General features: G+C 38.2%; 1 protein-coding gene across 6 annotated transcripts in view; it reads right to left on the bottom strand.

Moving 5' to 3' along the window:
- Positions 1-565: 565 nt before the first annotated feature.
- The window catches only part of LOC127438228 (methylcytosine dioxygenase tet3-like), a 66,013-nt gene continuing 49,478 nt past the window's right edge, over positions 566-17,100 (bottom strand). For all 6 annotated transcript variants that reach the window (XM_051693644.1, XM_051693660.1, XM_051693676.1 and 3 more), the window contains 8 exons: positions 15,771-15,861; positions 12,590-12,683; positions 10,101-10,309; positions 9,590-9,740; positions 9,229-9,318; positions 8,796-8,933; positions 8,254-8,602; positions 566-5,997 (listed from right to left, as the gene is read on the bottom strand). In XM_051693644.1, the coding sequence (XP_051549604.1) occupies positions 4,268-5,997; positions 8,254-8,602; positions 8,796-8,933; positions 9,229-9,318; positions 9,590-9,740; positions 10,101-10,309; positions 12,590-12,683; positions 15,771-15,861 (2,852 nt within the window). In that variant the 3' untranslated portion in view covers positions 566-4,267. The remainder of the gene's footprint in view (positions 5,998-8,253; positions 8,603-8,795; positions 8,934-9,228; positions 9,319-9,589; positions 9,741-10,100; positions 10,310-12,589; positions 12,684-15,770; positions 15,862-17,100) is intronic.

The following is a 17,100-nucleotide window of genomic DNA, read 5'->3' as shown; positions in this document are numbered from 1 at the left end:
CTAAGAATATTACAGCAGTAATATTATTCCTTTGAAGTGTGCTTATCTTCAAGACAGCCCCCAAATGTATGAATAATGTTTTTTCATGTGTTTTATAGGAAAGATGGTATATAAAATTGTTGCTGATTAGTGGGATTTTCATTATCACCACTAAATGCCATCCAAAGGGGTGCTGCCTACAAGGGTTCATAATTATCTTTCAGTAACACTGTCCGATACAGGTATGTACTCACACTCATTAACCATATACTGTAAATCTGCTCGCATCGCATAACTCTATTGCCATCGTGTGGTCTTATAACATAGTACAACTCATTGAAATGCAGCATTCAATCTTTATGGGTTGTAGATCCTGAGTAACTGTGCTTTAAACAATGTATCAATAATTTTAAGGCTTTTAAAATAATTTAACATTAAAACTTGACTGCTTGGCCTTAAGATGGAAGTCTGATAACATACAACATAAATGTACTATTCCTTTAAAAGTAAACTCAACTCAACAGGTGTATTAACACAGTATGAAATCACTGGTAATTGGTTGGTTTATTAAATGAATGAATATTGCCACATTTTAGTTCTTTATTTATTTTTATTTATTTTCTTAGTTTAGAACAAAACAGTATTGTGGGTCTTACCATATACACTATTGTATTCACATAATACACCATACAGCTACGAGGAGAGAGACCAAACAAAAGATAACACTTTTTACATACTGCATACTCAACATGAAAAATAGAACCAAGAACAATTTTTCATTCTCATTAAGGAATGTAGCTGCCAGTTTTTTCTTTTTCCCCCTCATTTGTTTAGACATTTTGTCCTTTTGATGTTTAAAACTGGGCATAATCAATACTCTAACTGTGAGTGCTGATAGAGGGGGAAGAGAGTAGTGTGTACATGTGTGTGTTGTGTGTATTTGTATGACTGTGTGCCCAAAAGGTAGGTATGAATAAAGAATGTGTATAACCAAGAAAATGACAAAATGTTTAAAACTTCAAAATGGGTGAAAACGCATCTCTGGGCATCTCTTAGCACCAGAATATTAAATTAACAGTCAATTCACATCATTAGCATGAGTACCTATTCCTCTATCGGTCATCATGCTTTTCAAGTACCATTTCAATTATGTAGGGTGAGGACTAAAAATGGGAACTGGATCAGTGGGAGTGCTTTTTTTTTTATCTACTGTGAACATCAGAAACCTCTCAGAAATATGTAAAAATATTAAAAAATGATCAGCACCATATAGTTTTTTTTCTATACTCTCAAACAGAGTTCAGATATTAATTTAAGAGCCTATAGCAACAGTGTTTGCTAAAAGTGATTTCCACAGCGAACTCTAGGGGTAGCACCATGGTTAAAAGCCATTTAGGGTGAATAAAATTGAACTGGGCTTCAAGAGCAATCTTGAAACTCTTTTTACTTCAGGGTTAAGTCCCACATCTCCAAGAACAAGTGACAACCTAGATAATATAATGTCAGTGCACAGTCAGAGTTATGCAAGACTCACCCCACATGAAATGTAATAAAATAAAAACATTATTACATCGTCTACCTGCAGTTTTAAACTGTTCAGCTGCAAGATTACACCCCATATTCTTTTCGGTTCCATGGTAATTTTCATGTAAAAGTGATGTACTTCCACTCCCTTTTAAAACAATGTGAGTCCTGAATGCTTGAATTGTCTTAGTATCGATCCACAATTTCGCAGTCATTTCTTTGATCTCCTTTAGTTTATGGTTTATAGTTATGGATCAGATGCAGGGGAAGGAAGCCGGTGACAATGGTAAGTACAGTACTCACGAAAGGACAGCAGAATCTTGAGAAGACCAACAAAGCATCATGCTTTGTGCTCTGTTGACTACTTGACATACAAAAAACTGAAGACAACAAATTCAGGAATAATTCATGATTAGGCCATCATCCCTCACCAGTTAAATAATCTTACCTAAATATTTAACTATTTACATTTCTATCTCTTCCAATAAAATTCCATTAAAACAAAAACTAGGTTTCAAGTTGTCAATAATCCGTTCTTATTTTTTTCTCATTAAAATCAAGATTAAAAGTGCTTTTATAAAATCCTCTCTTCAATATTTACAATTTCTCTGAAATGAACAAAAAGTAAATGACAGCAATTACAATAACAATCATCATTATCATATAATAAATAATATTAAAAAAGTGGGTACGAATGTGGATAAAGGCAGCAAGCCTGCAGTCTGTAGCGCCTGTGTATTTGTAGCATGTTGAGACTGGAACCAGTGTCTGTACAACATGAGGTAAAGAGCTTTAGGACCACTTAATGAGCACCAGGATCGCTCCTTTGTGAGTGTTAAGCATCTTACAGCCCAGTGTAAACCAGTGGCAGCCCTGCGTTGCTCCCTATATATAGCTCACACACGCATGGACAAGCAGTCACACTGGTACACATACATTCCAACCAGTGTGCATGTGTTGAATCCAAGCACGTGCACACAAACACCCACAAGCAAACAGAAGTATACATTTTGCAACAATTATAAGCTAAAAATGTATGCATTGCCTATCAGCACCATAAATTCCAGGTGTGGGTGATCTCTCAGGGCAAAAAGAGAGAAGAGGGCTGTTTATGACAAGAGGGGCAACTTTACAGGAGCGTAAAAGACTAGTAGCACCAGCTCTATGAAGTGTGCTCTTTCCATTAGGCTGGTGGGTTTAACCAGCAGTTGGTATGAAAACAAGAAAATAATAACTTAGATAACAATCATTATCACAAATGGGTAGCTATAGATTAGTCAGGTCACAGATAAAATCTTCAGATTACACAGGCAAATTTTGTTGGGAAACACATAGTAAAAAAAAAAAAAAACAATAATTGCCAATTGGGAACCAGTTTAAGTTCACCTCTAGCTTCTATCCTGTGTTTGCCATTGTATAGAACTTTTTGTTTTTTTGTCAGTCTGCTGACAAAAACCAACCAGATCGAACAACATTACACATCTATAAATACTCCAGTGTGATGGTAATTTTGTAGTAAGTTATTATTTTAATAAACAACTTCTTACCTACTGAAGCTCTAAGTCTCTGCGCTACAAACATCTCAAGGGTGAACCAAGCATAGATTGCAGAATTTCAAGCCAATAAAATATTGGATAGAGTTTAGAATCCTCTGTTTGAGCTGAGTCTGGATTGTTCAGTCTATATGAAAATTACGAGCTTAAGACCCTTGGTGGATTATCTGCAGCTCTTTAGGGCTGTTTCTTTTGAGGTGGATTTTTGATAGCATTACCAGCACCTCAGAGAGCTAAGTCTAAAACATGCCACATGGGTAACGAAGAATGGCCAAATGTGTCAGCACCAATCAGATGACTAGATGGAAGGCTGAGCCAATTACTAGGACTGAGAGGTCCCTGTAACTGAATTTGACTGACATCTGCTGCCAAAAAGCACCCAGGTCCAGCACCTGCCTCGATGTTGTGAGAGCCACATTAGAGACACTTGAGACCGAAAAGAAGCACCATTTGAAGGGATGAGAAACTTTACAGATTTCATTGAGTGGCGCCAAATAGAAAGGCCCAAGCTGGTGTCAGGTCCTCTCTTTCTAATTTTGGTAATATGTTCAGTGACTACAGCTAGGATGCAGATACTCTAGAGTTGCCTTAATGCAGTCACATAAATCTGACTCACAATGGTGTGAAGGCGCTTCTTTTATAGAGAGGTTGATGGGTGGAAAAGGTGAAAAGCACAAAAAAATAAATAAAAATGCTGATTAGCTTGTTCTCGTGTTCATAATGAACAAGCGAGAATGAAAAAAGGAAGTCCCTCTAGTCAAGAGGGGGACATCAAAATATTAATAACAATGATGAAAAACAATTACATTAAAATAAAAAATATTCATCTTAAGAATATAATAGCAATACCTGTAATATCAATGTTGACAGCAACAATAGCAATCATAATAATATTGATAATAGAGCAATAATAATTAGGATCATCAAATTCACTTAAGGAGGGGTAGCTATGGAAATCCCTCCCACGTTGGAGAGAGCAAGAGCACCATAGACAGCGTGTCCGTTTGGGGTGTTCCCAAACTGCTGCCAAATTTGAGGTAAATGAGGAAAAGAAAGTGAAAAAGTGCCCCATCCGTTATTCTCCCTCCCTTGTGGTGACCTGAGAGAGATGTTAGAGCTAGAAGAAGAGAAGCAAATGGTAAAGGAGTAAGATTCATGATCCTTATTTATTTTCCCTTCTCTGGCTCCAGGGGGCAACAGTCTACAAGAGTTCACACAAATCGACTGTAAGGGCCAATGAGTTGCGTGGACGGGTAGGGTGAAACATTGACTATGGTGGTGGTATGCTGAGTGGGTGCCATTCGTGTCACCACACTCTCTCGTTTGTCCTTGTTCTGTCCTGGGGATGGGCTTGCTGATCCAGCCGCCCACTTGCGCTTCTTCCCATAGGCCTTAATTTCATCCTGTGAGAGACCCAAAAGAGCTGCTTCTTGTTGCCGCTGTAGCGCCCGCTCAGCTAGGAGTTTCATCTTGGCCTCCCACAAAGCCACGCCATGGCAAGGCTGGTTAAGGTTCTTGTGCTGGTAGAAGACCAGGGAAATCCGGCTTGGGTGGGTACGGTCAGGCTTTTTAAGTGGTGTGGTAGCATGGAGTTCCCGACGGGCACATTCAATCAAGATGGAGCCATGAGCAGGGGCCACAGCTACTCCTCCAATGTTGGGGTCCAGAAAGTTGTGCTCGCTGTCTGACCACACCTCTTCCTCTTCAGGGTCACATTCACTTTGGGTCTCTGCCTCACTGTCCCAGCATGCCTGCCCATTGAATCTTTGCAGTGCATCAGGGAATAAGCGACCCTCAGGAGCCGGAGATGGTGTGCTGCCTGCTACGGATCCACCACCAGATTTCCAGGCTTTCTCCTGGATTCCCAGAGGAGCAGAGCCACAATTCTCACCTTCCTGAGATAGCATTTTGTCAGGGAAAGCACCAGCAGGGTTGCCTTGCCTAAGACCACCAGCACCATAACCAATGGGACCGTAAGGGCACCACGTCTTAGGTTGTGGACTTGGGGCAGGGCTATGCCACTGTCTTGGGGTGGACGGGAGTGGAGAGGGAGCATGGGAAAGACCTGCTTTTAGGGATGGAGATGGAGATGGGGCAGGTGATGACATTGGAGTGTTAGGGCGAGGATAGGAATTCCACTGCTGCTGCTGTGGATACAGAGGTTGCTCATGTTGGTATGGGTGTTGCTGGTGGAGCCTCTGCTTATCTGAAATGAAAGGTGAATCAGCTGGACTTGGCCTGTGGTTTCCATTCCAGCCTTTAGGGACTATGCTGCCATTTGGCTTATGCCCAGGCCAGCCTTCAGGCTTTGGTGTGGTACTAGGATTGCTAGGGCAGTTCCGAACATGCCCATCTAAACTGCCATCATATAGAGGCAGATCCATAGGCTCCTGCTTGATGATGGGTGTTGAGCGGTGTGTCTGCTCAAGCAACACTGATGGTGTATGACTGTGTGGAACAGGAGACTGTGAAAACTCTGATGGGTGTGGGTAGCCTTGAATGGGTGCATCAGTCATTTGTTGCTGTGATTGGCCAGGACGGTTAAGATATGCCTGTGCCATCTTGGCTTGGAGACTCTTAACATCTGGCTTTTGGTCAAATGATGGGGCAGAGGGTTCTCCAGCTTTTGGCCAGGCTCCATTATCATAACTCAAGAGCTCGGTAGGAAAAAGTGCATTGGGAGGGTAGTTGTAGTAACTGTATCGCATGTCTTGGAGGTTAGGGTGAAAGCCATTGATGGGGCTATGTGCAGGAGGTTGGCTGTTGGTAGGGACGCAACCTCTTGCATAGTTACCAGGGTAGGAGAATGAACTGTTCATGCTGTGGGGATCAGGGGTTGCCTTGCCGTTCCCTAGTGCTGCGTAGCCATGTATGGCTCCATTGAAGGGCTGGAAGCGGTCAACAGGCTCTTTTTTGATGGTCATCTCCTGTTTTGGAATAGCTAGCAAAAAAAAGAAAAAACTTAAGTGGAAAAAATAGTTATTGACTGCCAGTTTCAGAAGCTTAGTGCTCAGGTCAGTGCAAGATTTAAATGTAAACTCCTATTACATTTACAATTCACTGATTGTAAAACAATTCGAAACCCTCAATTTTTAATAATTCCATTTAAAAAATGGCACCTCAGTATCCAAAGAGGACCTGTCTAATGCAGCTAAAAGCCAATGTGACCCCTCCTTAATTAAATGCTCACCCCTTTACCATATATAACCAGTAATTAATATAACTACGGGGATGTGGGGGTGCTGAGGGTACTGCAGCACCCCTTGTTTTCAGGGCTGTAAATGCAATGCAACATAGGGCTGGCTGATAGAGCGATTTTAATCACGAGGCTGAATCCAGCTTCTTATTTGACGATATCTGACAAATATCCCAATGCCGATATTGGCGCCCATTGTTCGAAAATATTTGAAAATAATAAAACCATGGAGCTGGGAAGTCGCCAGATATTTTAAATAGTAGCCCAGGTTTTGAAATTAGCACCCGCGAGTCGTAACCCGCCAAATGCGAGTTGCCTATTTCATGCCCAGAGTCGGGTAATTTTGCATAATTACCTGCCACTGTAGTGGGCGACCTACAAGACGTCTTTGAGTGACACATGACAAGAAATGCTGTTAGACACAGACACGTGCTTGGAGAAACACAGTTTATTTTATTTTTAAGAACAGCACGAGTGTGTCTTGTGGAACATGCACATGTAAAGAGTTCTCTCTATTTCAGTCATCTGAAAACAGTTTTGTCTATGAGAATGCTGCAAATGACCCAAGACATTCTCAGGAAGTGCTCAGTTAAGTTTGCTTTATTTCAGTGGAACAGTTCAAGCTTAACACGCATTGTTAATGCAACTCTGCAGGTTCACAAATAATAAAATAATACAAAAACACCTTGAAACTAAAAATTATTTATATTTCAATTATCATTACTATACATTTTCATTAGATCTTAATTTGGACAAGTAATTTTCAACCTGTTGTTGTAGATAGATACTTGCATGACGGTAAAGAGGTGGTTAAATATACAACTTCGTTATTTTAATTGTTTTTTGTTTCGTTTGAAGTGCAATTTGAATTTAGAAATATTTGGATTAAGTTTCAATAAATGAATTTAATTTCGAAAGCAAAATTAATAAAGCAAAAATATGACATACACCCTCGGCAGTTGGGGCAGGGGGATTGACGATGTAATCTGATATCACAATATTTTTTAATAAAAATATTTTTTAATAAAAATATTGTTTACATATTTTTTGCAAATGGCCTAGCAGTTTTTTTTTTTGTTTTTGTTTTTTAAATCATTAAATTTTGCACTTTCAGTAATGGGGGAAAATCTCAAAATACAAGCTTATTTATTGGCCAAAATTTCAATTAATAAGCTTGCATTTTGAGGTGTGTTTAATAAATGATTCCTTCATATATTTATACAATAACTTCTACATATATTAGGTGTGCATTTATTCAATTGTCTTTTCAAAGGAACACTTTCAGTAAGGCATTTAAATATAACTTAAGTAGGCATTTAAATATAACTTAAGCAGGCTGTTTTACAATTATGATTTCTTTCTAAATGGGATTAGCGCATCATATCTTTCCTCTTGATTGATGCTCACACATATGACACTGGCACAGGAGATGAACTGTATCTAGAAGTTTGATTGCGCAAAACCAAATTTTTGTGTCTACTCTGTAGCGCAAGTCAAACTTCAGTGTATACTGTAAGGTGTAGGCACAAGAGTTTATTTTTCATTTATTTACTTTTGTTTATTTCGTATTGCCGTGTAGACTCGCTTTTTTACATCAGTGTAAAATAGCCCATTAGTCATTTTTAAATAGCGCAATTTGTGTTATCCTGACTTCCTGTGTTAATGTGGACCATTACGTTCTAAGTGCTAGCTCTCTCACTTTTTCTGTCAAAAATTTAGCAGTGCAGTAATTTTTACATAGTCAAATGTATGTGTGCGTGCTCCAGTTTAAATTAGTGTCCTGGGCAATATGTTTTTTTTTTCTGCTTTGTGGACTTTTGACGTGTTTTATATATGTGGTGAATATGACATGCTGCCAACCACCATCCCCCCCACCCCCTACATTTCATCACCTCCACCCCAAAACATTCTCCCGCGCCCTTGTATAACTCCTAACTTGTTAATTCTACATAAGTTGATTTATGTATATGGAGATATACAAACTGAGATTTAACCACTGACCTTTATTGCCTTGCTGAGGGTGGGATGACTCTGTGTTGTGCATTTCCATCTTGATAGTCTTCTCTGGGGTTTCTGCAAGCTGCAGTTTCTTGTTCTTCTTTTCTGAAGCAGCCTTTTTGGCCTCTAAGCGACGCTGCCGGCAGGATTTAGCGGGTTCTGGAAGTTTTCTAACCTCTCGACGGAAGTTAGAGAGCACCTGAATGGCTCCTGTTTGCATTTTAAGGCGCTGGTTCTCCTCACTACCATATTCGTCGGTAAGAGAGATCTTGTAGAGCGGAAGCACATGCAGCTGCTCATCATCTGGGATAGTGCCCACTGAGCGATTGTCCTCTTTTGTAAGAGTGCACACCTGAAAGTAACAATATTTAGAAATATAAGGTTAAAGTAAATAGCACTTGTTTCTATCAAATGGTTCAGCTAGCACCCTACTGCCCTACATTATTGTACACAATAATGTTGAGACCACTAACATAAATTCTAGGAGTGAATCACACATTATTTAGACAAATATATGCACTCGTAAATGATGATTAATAACATACCACAGTACAGCCATTGTGGAGGTTATGCTGGTCTTTGTGAGCATGGGCACAGAAATCCATGCATGCAGTAACTCCTGAAAATGGCCGACCTTCCTTCAAACCCAAGCGACAGTCTGAAGCAGTGTGCTCACTCACACACTGAGGAGCAAGTAAAAGAAAATATAATTATAAAACTCAAATTAAAAAGCAATTTAGATTTGATTTATTTCATTAGCATTTCTAACATTTCTGTTGATCAACTTTTGCAATTGATTGTAAATATGTAGGTGTGAAAAAGTTCCTAGTCACCTGAAACCCCATCAAACACACAGTCCAAATTAAAACATCCTAATTACCACAAAATCAGTTTGGTTTTAATATGGCTGAATGGCACACAGTTCTATCAAGACAGTTCTTCTATTTTGTGTAGTGATGTATTTTAAATAATCTGAACCTGGTTACTGTAGGCCTGGGGAGCAAGTTGCTTATACAGAGGGGCCACATGAGTGGCCAAGTTTTGGAAATTATCCCTGAGATTGTCCTCCTGCACACAAATGTAAACATTGCAAATGAGCAAACATGGGCTATCATGCAATCAATGAAATTTGAACAAGAAAAGGTGAAACACATTTGTTTGACATTTCTGTTCATCCACTTGCATTACTTTATTGTAAATACATCTAGTAGTGAATGGTTACACGATGTCAACATATTAAAACCTTGACAAATTTTTGTGTTATTTTACATAAGAATAAGGCAAGTGTATTAAGAAATGACCACCAATAACACAATAATTTGTATTATGTTAATCAAACCTCTTTTGGGTGTTCTCCCTGCAGTCTGAACTTGCGAGGGTTTTTGCTTCGAGCATACTTGCATCCATTGAAGTACATACTCCAAGAGCAGCCAAAAGAGAAGGAAGCTCCACATTTATCTGGGTCCTTCCCTTGGCATGCACAGGTTCGACTGCAAAAGGAACCCACCATGCATTTAATTAGTGGTCACTATAAACTTTTACATAAAGTACATACTTTGAGGCCTTTCCTGAATCACATCTTAAGAGAACTTTGCCTTTACATGATCACATAATGCAAGTACCTGTATGTGCGATTAAACTGCATTTATAATGGGTACTGTGCAAAATCATGTGAGTGCACTTGGAGTTGCAGAGCTGTGGTGCTCACAGTAAGCATAGGTGTGGTTCTTAAGTTTAAGTCTGGCCTTCAACTTAACTCAATCCCATCCCCTCCTCTCTCCCCAGTAATTTCTTGTCCCCTTTTTACTGTATCTCTTGAAGAGGAAATATCAGTGGTGGTGAAAACTCACTCGTCATTTAGTCCACAACGGCGGCTGGTGGCGTTGCCATATCTGGTGATTGTTTCTGTGATTTCTCGATACAGTTTATCTCCCAGAGCACGGGGCACACCTTCCCAGGCCAGGATGACAACAATGATGACAGTGTTGGCACAGTGGTGCCCAGGCCGTTGCTTCACCACACATAACACTTTCTCCGCCTCGCTGCTACGACGAATCACCTAAAGAGAAAGACCATCAGTAATGATGAAAGCATTATGAAGTTCAGACCATCATAAGCTGTCTTTTCACAGCAAAAAGCAGCCCAAAAGCTGCATCATATACTAGTGATCGATTGTTATGGGTTTTTTAATGGCTGATGCCTATATCTTGAGAAAAGGGTGGCCGATAGGCTTATGTAATGCTGATAAATATGATATCACATAATTTAATATGATAGTAAATGACATTGCTAAAATAGCTAAACAATAAATTAACTTTTATTCATCAAAAAGGTTTCACTCAAAACCTTTTAAAAATAGAAAATAAATATTTATATTTGTTATTTAGTTCGATGGTTGCAGCTTCTCCTGGTTTGTTTAGTCATCTAGGGCTGGGCGATATGGCTATAAAAATGATATATCAGTATGTTTCAGGCTATTGATGATATTCAGAGTGTTTAATACATAAGATATAAACCTAGTTAACCCTAAAACAGGCAAGAGTGGAAAATGATTAGCAAAATATCCTTTCATGTCACTTTTTATATAATTTGGACTTAAGTAACAGATATCCAAAGGAATTTTTTATATATTTTGGATCTCCCAGGATATGTTGCCCTATTAAGGTACAAAAAAGTCAAAGTCATCAATATTTCTGCTTTATTTGATGCAAAAAAATTATGAGTTTCTGACTACCCCTCTTATTTTAAAACCCCTCTTCTTAAAACGTGTGTGTGTGTGAGAGAGTGTGTGTGTGTGTGTGTGTGTACAGGTTTTTATTATATTTGTGAGTGCCACATTTTTTTTAAATGTCTGGACTTATATAGTGAAACAAACCTGTGTGTGTGTATGAGAGAGAGAGAGAGAGAGAGAGAGAGTGTGTGTGTGTGTGTGTGTGTGTGTGTGTGTGTAACAAAACTGATAGAAGTTTAGCTTTAAGGTTGCATGTATGACATGTGTAAGTGTAATAAATGTGTAAGTGTAATATTGTGGATTAACCCTTTTTCTTTTTCCTTTTTCTGGAGTTTTTAGATTTGTATAATAAATTGCAGTGGTACAGATGTTTGGAATTTCGTGAAGGAGTGAACCTGCAGCACTTTGCTTTCACAGTGCACAGGAACCACACTGAGATGCTGACACGCTGAGATAGCCTTTTTTGAGTGTCACAGACTGATTGTCACACAACATTCGTGAGCCAGAGGGACACAGTTTTGATTCAGGCTGATATAATGCATGCTTCAGAGGAAGAAATATGAGCACTCCACAAGATTACGCGCTTCAAGATATAGCTGGATTTGTGTACGTTTTGTGAGGTTAGTGAATTCAATCTTTGAAAGAAATTCAGTTGTTTTCTTTAAACGAAATATCCACATATTTGCAGATGATATATGATAGAAGTTGTATTGCTATCAGACAATACAGCTAAAAGTTACAGGGAAGTGATGAGGAGAGATGGCGAGAATGAAACGTTCCCCTTACTGAGCAGAGCACATGATGTGATGAGTGCTTACACACGCCTGCTCAGTAAGGGGAACATTTGAATGAGACTTTGTTGCACATCGGTCTATTATTGTGGCAACACGATGGCATGCAACAGCAAAAGGAACAGTCATTCATGCATCTCAGATGGCTCCTTCACGTGTAAAGCAGGCGATTCTCGCCCTTGACATGACTTGTGAAAATTATCAATACCGATAATTTAAAAATACAAAATATAAATCGGCCTCAACAATGTATCAGTCGACCACTAATATATACCACGAAAAGGTGCATTTACACAATGTTTAATGCTGCACAGTGGCATAAATGCACTTACACATAGATGAGAATTGCAGAAACAAAAGTTTTCATCATGAAATCATACATAAAAGTATGAAATACTGTATATTTTCTGTCATGATAATGACAAAGTTTAAGTCTGCTTTGATGTTGCATTTCTCTTACAAAGAACCAAATCAGCATCAGAGCAGCCTTTGGTACTCTGGCTGAGGTGGGTTAGAGCAGGCGTATTTTAGTATGGCTTTTATGCTAAATTGTGTCTTTACACAGAATTTCGAGCAAGCACAGAACCTGCCTAAAGGAGCCTTAACTTGGCTCTTTACAGATGCCTATAGATGCTCAGTTGTATGTGTTTACTGCAGCAGGACAAAATTTCTAAAATAAATTTTCTAGAACCATCATGTTCCTACATGAACAATTCACAAACCACATAGTGCATGTCAAAAATGCACCAGTCAACATAACTTAGTCTAGAATTGTCTGTTATCACTGTGTCGATACTGTTTTGCAAAATATACATACCCACTTAGCAATAGGGCATCCCTGAGAGCTCTTTCCCTCTCGCCCTGTGTAAACCACCTTCTCAATACGAATGGCTTCACCCTTCTCCCCATACCTGTTTTCATAAGGGGACAGAGGTTCAGTGACAGATAGACCTCATATTACACTGTGATAATGTGAAATGAAAATAACAGCCACCCACAACCTTAGTGAAGACACATTTATGACATTTTTGCTGTATACAGTTGTACTTGACATATCTTTGTGTAGAATTAAGCAAACAAATCTACAGAATATAAAAACATGTTTACACACCATTTGTGTATGATGGCCAATGTTCTCAGTAGACAATCACTTGTCTCCTCACATTAAACTCTCAGTATATAGAGCATGACAACAGCATGTGGCAAGTATAAATACCATTGAGCTATAACTGCAGTCTGGGGGAGAAGCTTTAAAGATCCACGGGGGTGGGCTATGAGGTCAAAGGCCACAAAAGGGTCAAGCTTAGGCTTAAGAAGACTATTGTCACTCTCTGACAGACAAACAAAGTGGAGGTTCGTCCCCTACCCACCAGCCCACTCTTTCTTCCTGCCCTCTGAAGAGATGATAAGTCAGGCAAAAAGAAATAGAAATAAGAGCTACTATGCGTTCAGTCAGTCCTCATATAAAGCAATGAGAGTGGACAAGGATACCAGAGGTCAGCAAAGGTGGAGATACTCTGAATGATCACAGGATCAATAAAGAATTAGGAAAGAAAGTTTTCAGAATGCAGGTATATTCCAAGACTTCTTATGTATGATAAATAAGCATGATTTACACCATATATAGATTTAACATTTTTAAGATGTTAAATTTAAAATTACAGTACCAGTCAAAAGTTTGGACACACATACTCATTTTTTTATAATTTTCCTCATTTTAGAATAATAGTTAACTCATAAAACCTATGAAATAACAAAAAGGGAAGTATGCAAATTATGCAATAACCAATCAAATTTTAATCTTATTTTAGCATCTTCAAAGTAGACACCTATTGCCTAGATTACAGCTCTGCACACTGGGTATTCTCTCAACCAGCTTCAATAGATGAAATGATTCCAGCCAACAAGGAATGTTTTTCAAAGATTATTGAATGAGTTACCTTGTATGCTGGGCACTTGTTTGTTGCTTTTCCTTTTGTAGACACTAGGCCTAAGGGATTCAAATAAAATCTAAATCGAGATAAGACCACCAATTATCAAACCGCGAGGGCTGTGACTTTATTGAGTAAATAAATAGTCTGAACGCGCTGCCCATTGTGCTGCACATATGTGCACAGCTATTTTGTCTGTAGAGCTTTATTAAATACATGTAAACAGGGTCAGTTTATTACACGTGTTTTCAGTGGTTTCAGAGCAGTTCTGTACTCGATTCATACAAATTCTATCTATCTGGTGCCCTGGTTGACAGATGTGTTCTGAGTTTGGTCCAGTGCAGTGCCCCAGATTTACTTTAATTGCACATTTACGTAATTTCACATACCACTATGTTTAACTGCTACATTTACTATACAAATCTAAAATAGCCTAATGAAACTGGGTTTTTGTGGACAGAAAGGGAGATGAGGGCATTTTACTGCATTAAACATCTGTTGTCAATACACAACAGAAACCCTGCAAAATAAAAGCTTTCGTCAAAATAAAGGTTTGAGGGTTTAACTAAACTGCATAGCAATGCCACGAGCAAGTTAATTAATGAGAAATTATTAAAGAAATAAATCAATATAAAATATTATAATTATTATTATTATTATTATTATTATATTTTAATAATAATTTCTTAATAGTATTGTTATTATTCTATTACAATAATATAATATTCATGTTGACTGGGTTTTAAAAAAATGATAAAGTGAGCTGACCCTTTCACAAATTGAAGAAAAAAAACAGCGGACAGACGCAATATCATTGTGAGGTTTTTTTTCCCTCTGTGTTCAACTGTTTTGTTTTAGTTAGTTGGGTTCTTTTTAAGAGGACTCAATTGTAAATACCCTTTCTAGAACAGTATTTCTGGTTGGTAGTAGGGCAGGGGCAAAAGCATGGTTTGATTTTGGTTAAAAGGAATCACTTACACTTTTTTTTATTATTATTTTTATTCTATTACAGTTCAAATCTCAATATTTTTCAGAATAACTACAATTAGATTTTTTGTCCAAATTGTTCAGACATAGTAGACACAATTGTCTAGAAAACTAGAGCATTAAGCATTAAGCCTTTAAAGTTTTTTAAAGATATATATATATATATATATAAGAAATTCAATATTTTTTTTCTTTTCTTTTGACTGGTAGTGAAGGAAAATATTGTTTCCTATTGCCATGTGTACCCAATAAAACTACAGGATACTCACTGCTTAATATTTTTATATATGTCCTCTACAATTTAGACCCCATCCTTTTCATCACTTTAACTACTCCTTTAATTTACTCTTTCTCTGCAATTCATTCTCTGACTGTGTGGATCTGCTGATGCTCATATATTTCCAGTTACTCCTGTTGAATTCTGGGTTTGGAATTCCCTGGAGACAAGATCATAGAGAAGGAAGGTGGGAGGAGGGGTTGAAGGGAAAGCAAACGGTACAAAAGAGGATGAGAGATGCTTATCCTCAGCTTGCTAAGAGTCTGTTGCAAGAATCCAACTGCCAGAGCTTCCAAACAACTCTCACACAACAATGACAGAGTCACTAGGAAACTCTTATAGCACACTATGTGGGGTCAGCAATGTTCCTCTATTGTTTCTAATACCTTCTGTTTTAAATAGTAGAAAAATAAATTTTTACTTATCTGTTACCCACTGTATGTGGACTACAGTTCGTGATTCGTGAATACATTTACAGTATTTCATAACAAGCTACTAAAATAAGACAGAAAAGGCAACTGCTAGAGAGGGCAAGACACTTTACAAAAAACTTTAGACAACCTTTAATACAGTTTATCCAGCTAATACTACCATTGTTTTAATGGTAGATTAAGAAGGATACCAACAGTTGTACATTTAATAAGTTTTGTCATTTAGTTTCTTCTGGGTCAATAAAGACTTGATTTTGAAGTTTCTACATTTGTGTAGAGATGGCTACATTTATTGTAGTTAGCTGTAAACAAGAAGATATTAAAGGACACAGTGTGATTCAAGAATGATTAAGAAATCTGACTGCCTCTCACCTCTCTTCCATCAGTTCTCTGACTGCAGCCACAGTTGGCCCAGATCCCAAGTGATTGTAATAAGGACCCTTGTCCTTTTCTAGGACCTGGTCTAAGAGAGGGAGAAAGAACAGAGGTTAAAACACAATACAGGTTTCACTTGGATAGAATGTTTTCATTTCACCATGCTTCCTAAACTTAAAAGAAATATTTTTAGTGAGAACAAATTGGGCACGTCCTTGAACGTTAATGGCTAATAATCCAAATCATTTTAACAATTTAGATTGCTGATGTGGAATATGATTAGAATGATAGTATGAGTCTCAGTGTGAATTTATATTTGTGTGGGTGTGAGCAAGAGAAAGAAAAAGAGAAATATTGTCTGGGAAAGAGGCAACCTAAGGTCACATTCCACTCAGGGTGTATGGTGGGATAAAGGCATGAATAGAGAAGGGAAATTATTTGTGGGAACTTCCTATGTAAGTCTTATGAAAAAAAGTGTTTATGAGAAGAAAAACATGTATTGGCTGCTTTCTACCTGCTTAATTGGCAGGGTGAAACTCCAAGAATTGGGTGTATCAGAATAGCTAATAAAATGAGAAAAAGCAAGTACTGCACAAAGAGAAATGGACTAGGAGAGATAGAGGAAAGAAAAATTCAAAGATATTTTATAGATATATTCTTATATTTTTGGCACCAATATAGAGAGAATAGAACTGCTGAAGATACAACAAATACGCTCTAAGAAATGTCAAAACAGAATATTATTACACACTTCACTTGTCAGTAAAACCTTCTAAAGGACCAAATAAGAGATACGAGGGTGAAAGCCAAGAGGTTGCCATACATGTCTTCTAAACCTGTCCTCCTTACTCCCTCCCTTCTTTGAAGACTGGCCACAGTAGATCATATGATATATGAGCAATCTCTCTCCATTGTGGCTGCCTCCTCTGCAGAAACTAGATGTACTCACTATACCATTAGCCTAAACATAGACAGAAGGCCCTGCACTGCACTTGGCCCAAAGAATTACAATGGGCTGCTTTCTTCAAACCTATTGGTCCTCTCCAAGAGGGACAGAGAACAGACTACAAAGTAATAAATGGGCCCCTGGTAGAGCATACATTCTTAGACATGGCCCAACACTACCCTGAGAAATGTGCTGCTGCAGAAATTATGTGTTGCAAGAGAAAATATTGTGGCTTCCTAAAGATAATTTGATGGTCAGTTTAATCTATGTTACAATCTAATGGACTATGGACCTTACTCACTGTAGCACCATCTTTAATTTTTGACGAGAGTGACAATGAGGCTGTGAGGGATAGATTTACAGTCTCTTCAGTGGGTTGTA

This window comes from Myxocyprinus asiaticus, chromosome 4 (genome assembly GCF_019703515.2).
Source record: "Myxocyprinus asiaticus isolate MX2 ecotype Aquarium Trade chromosome 4, UBuf_Myxa_2, whole genome shotgun sequence".
Lineage (NCBI taxonomy): Eukaryota > Metazoa > Chordata > Actinopteri > Cypriniformes > Catostomidae > Myxocyprinus > Myxocyprinus asiaticus.
This window is presented reverse-complemented; position numbering and strand designations above follow the sequence as displayed.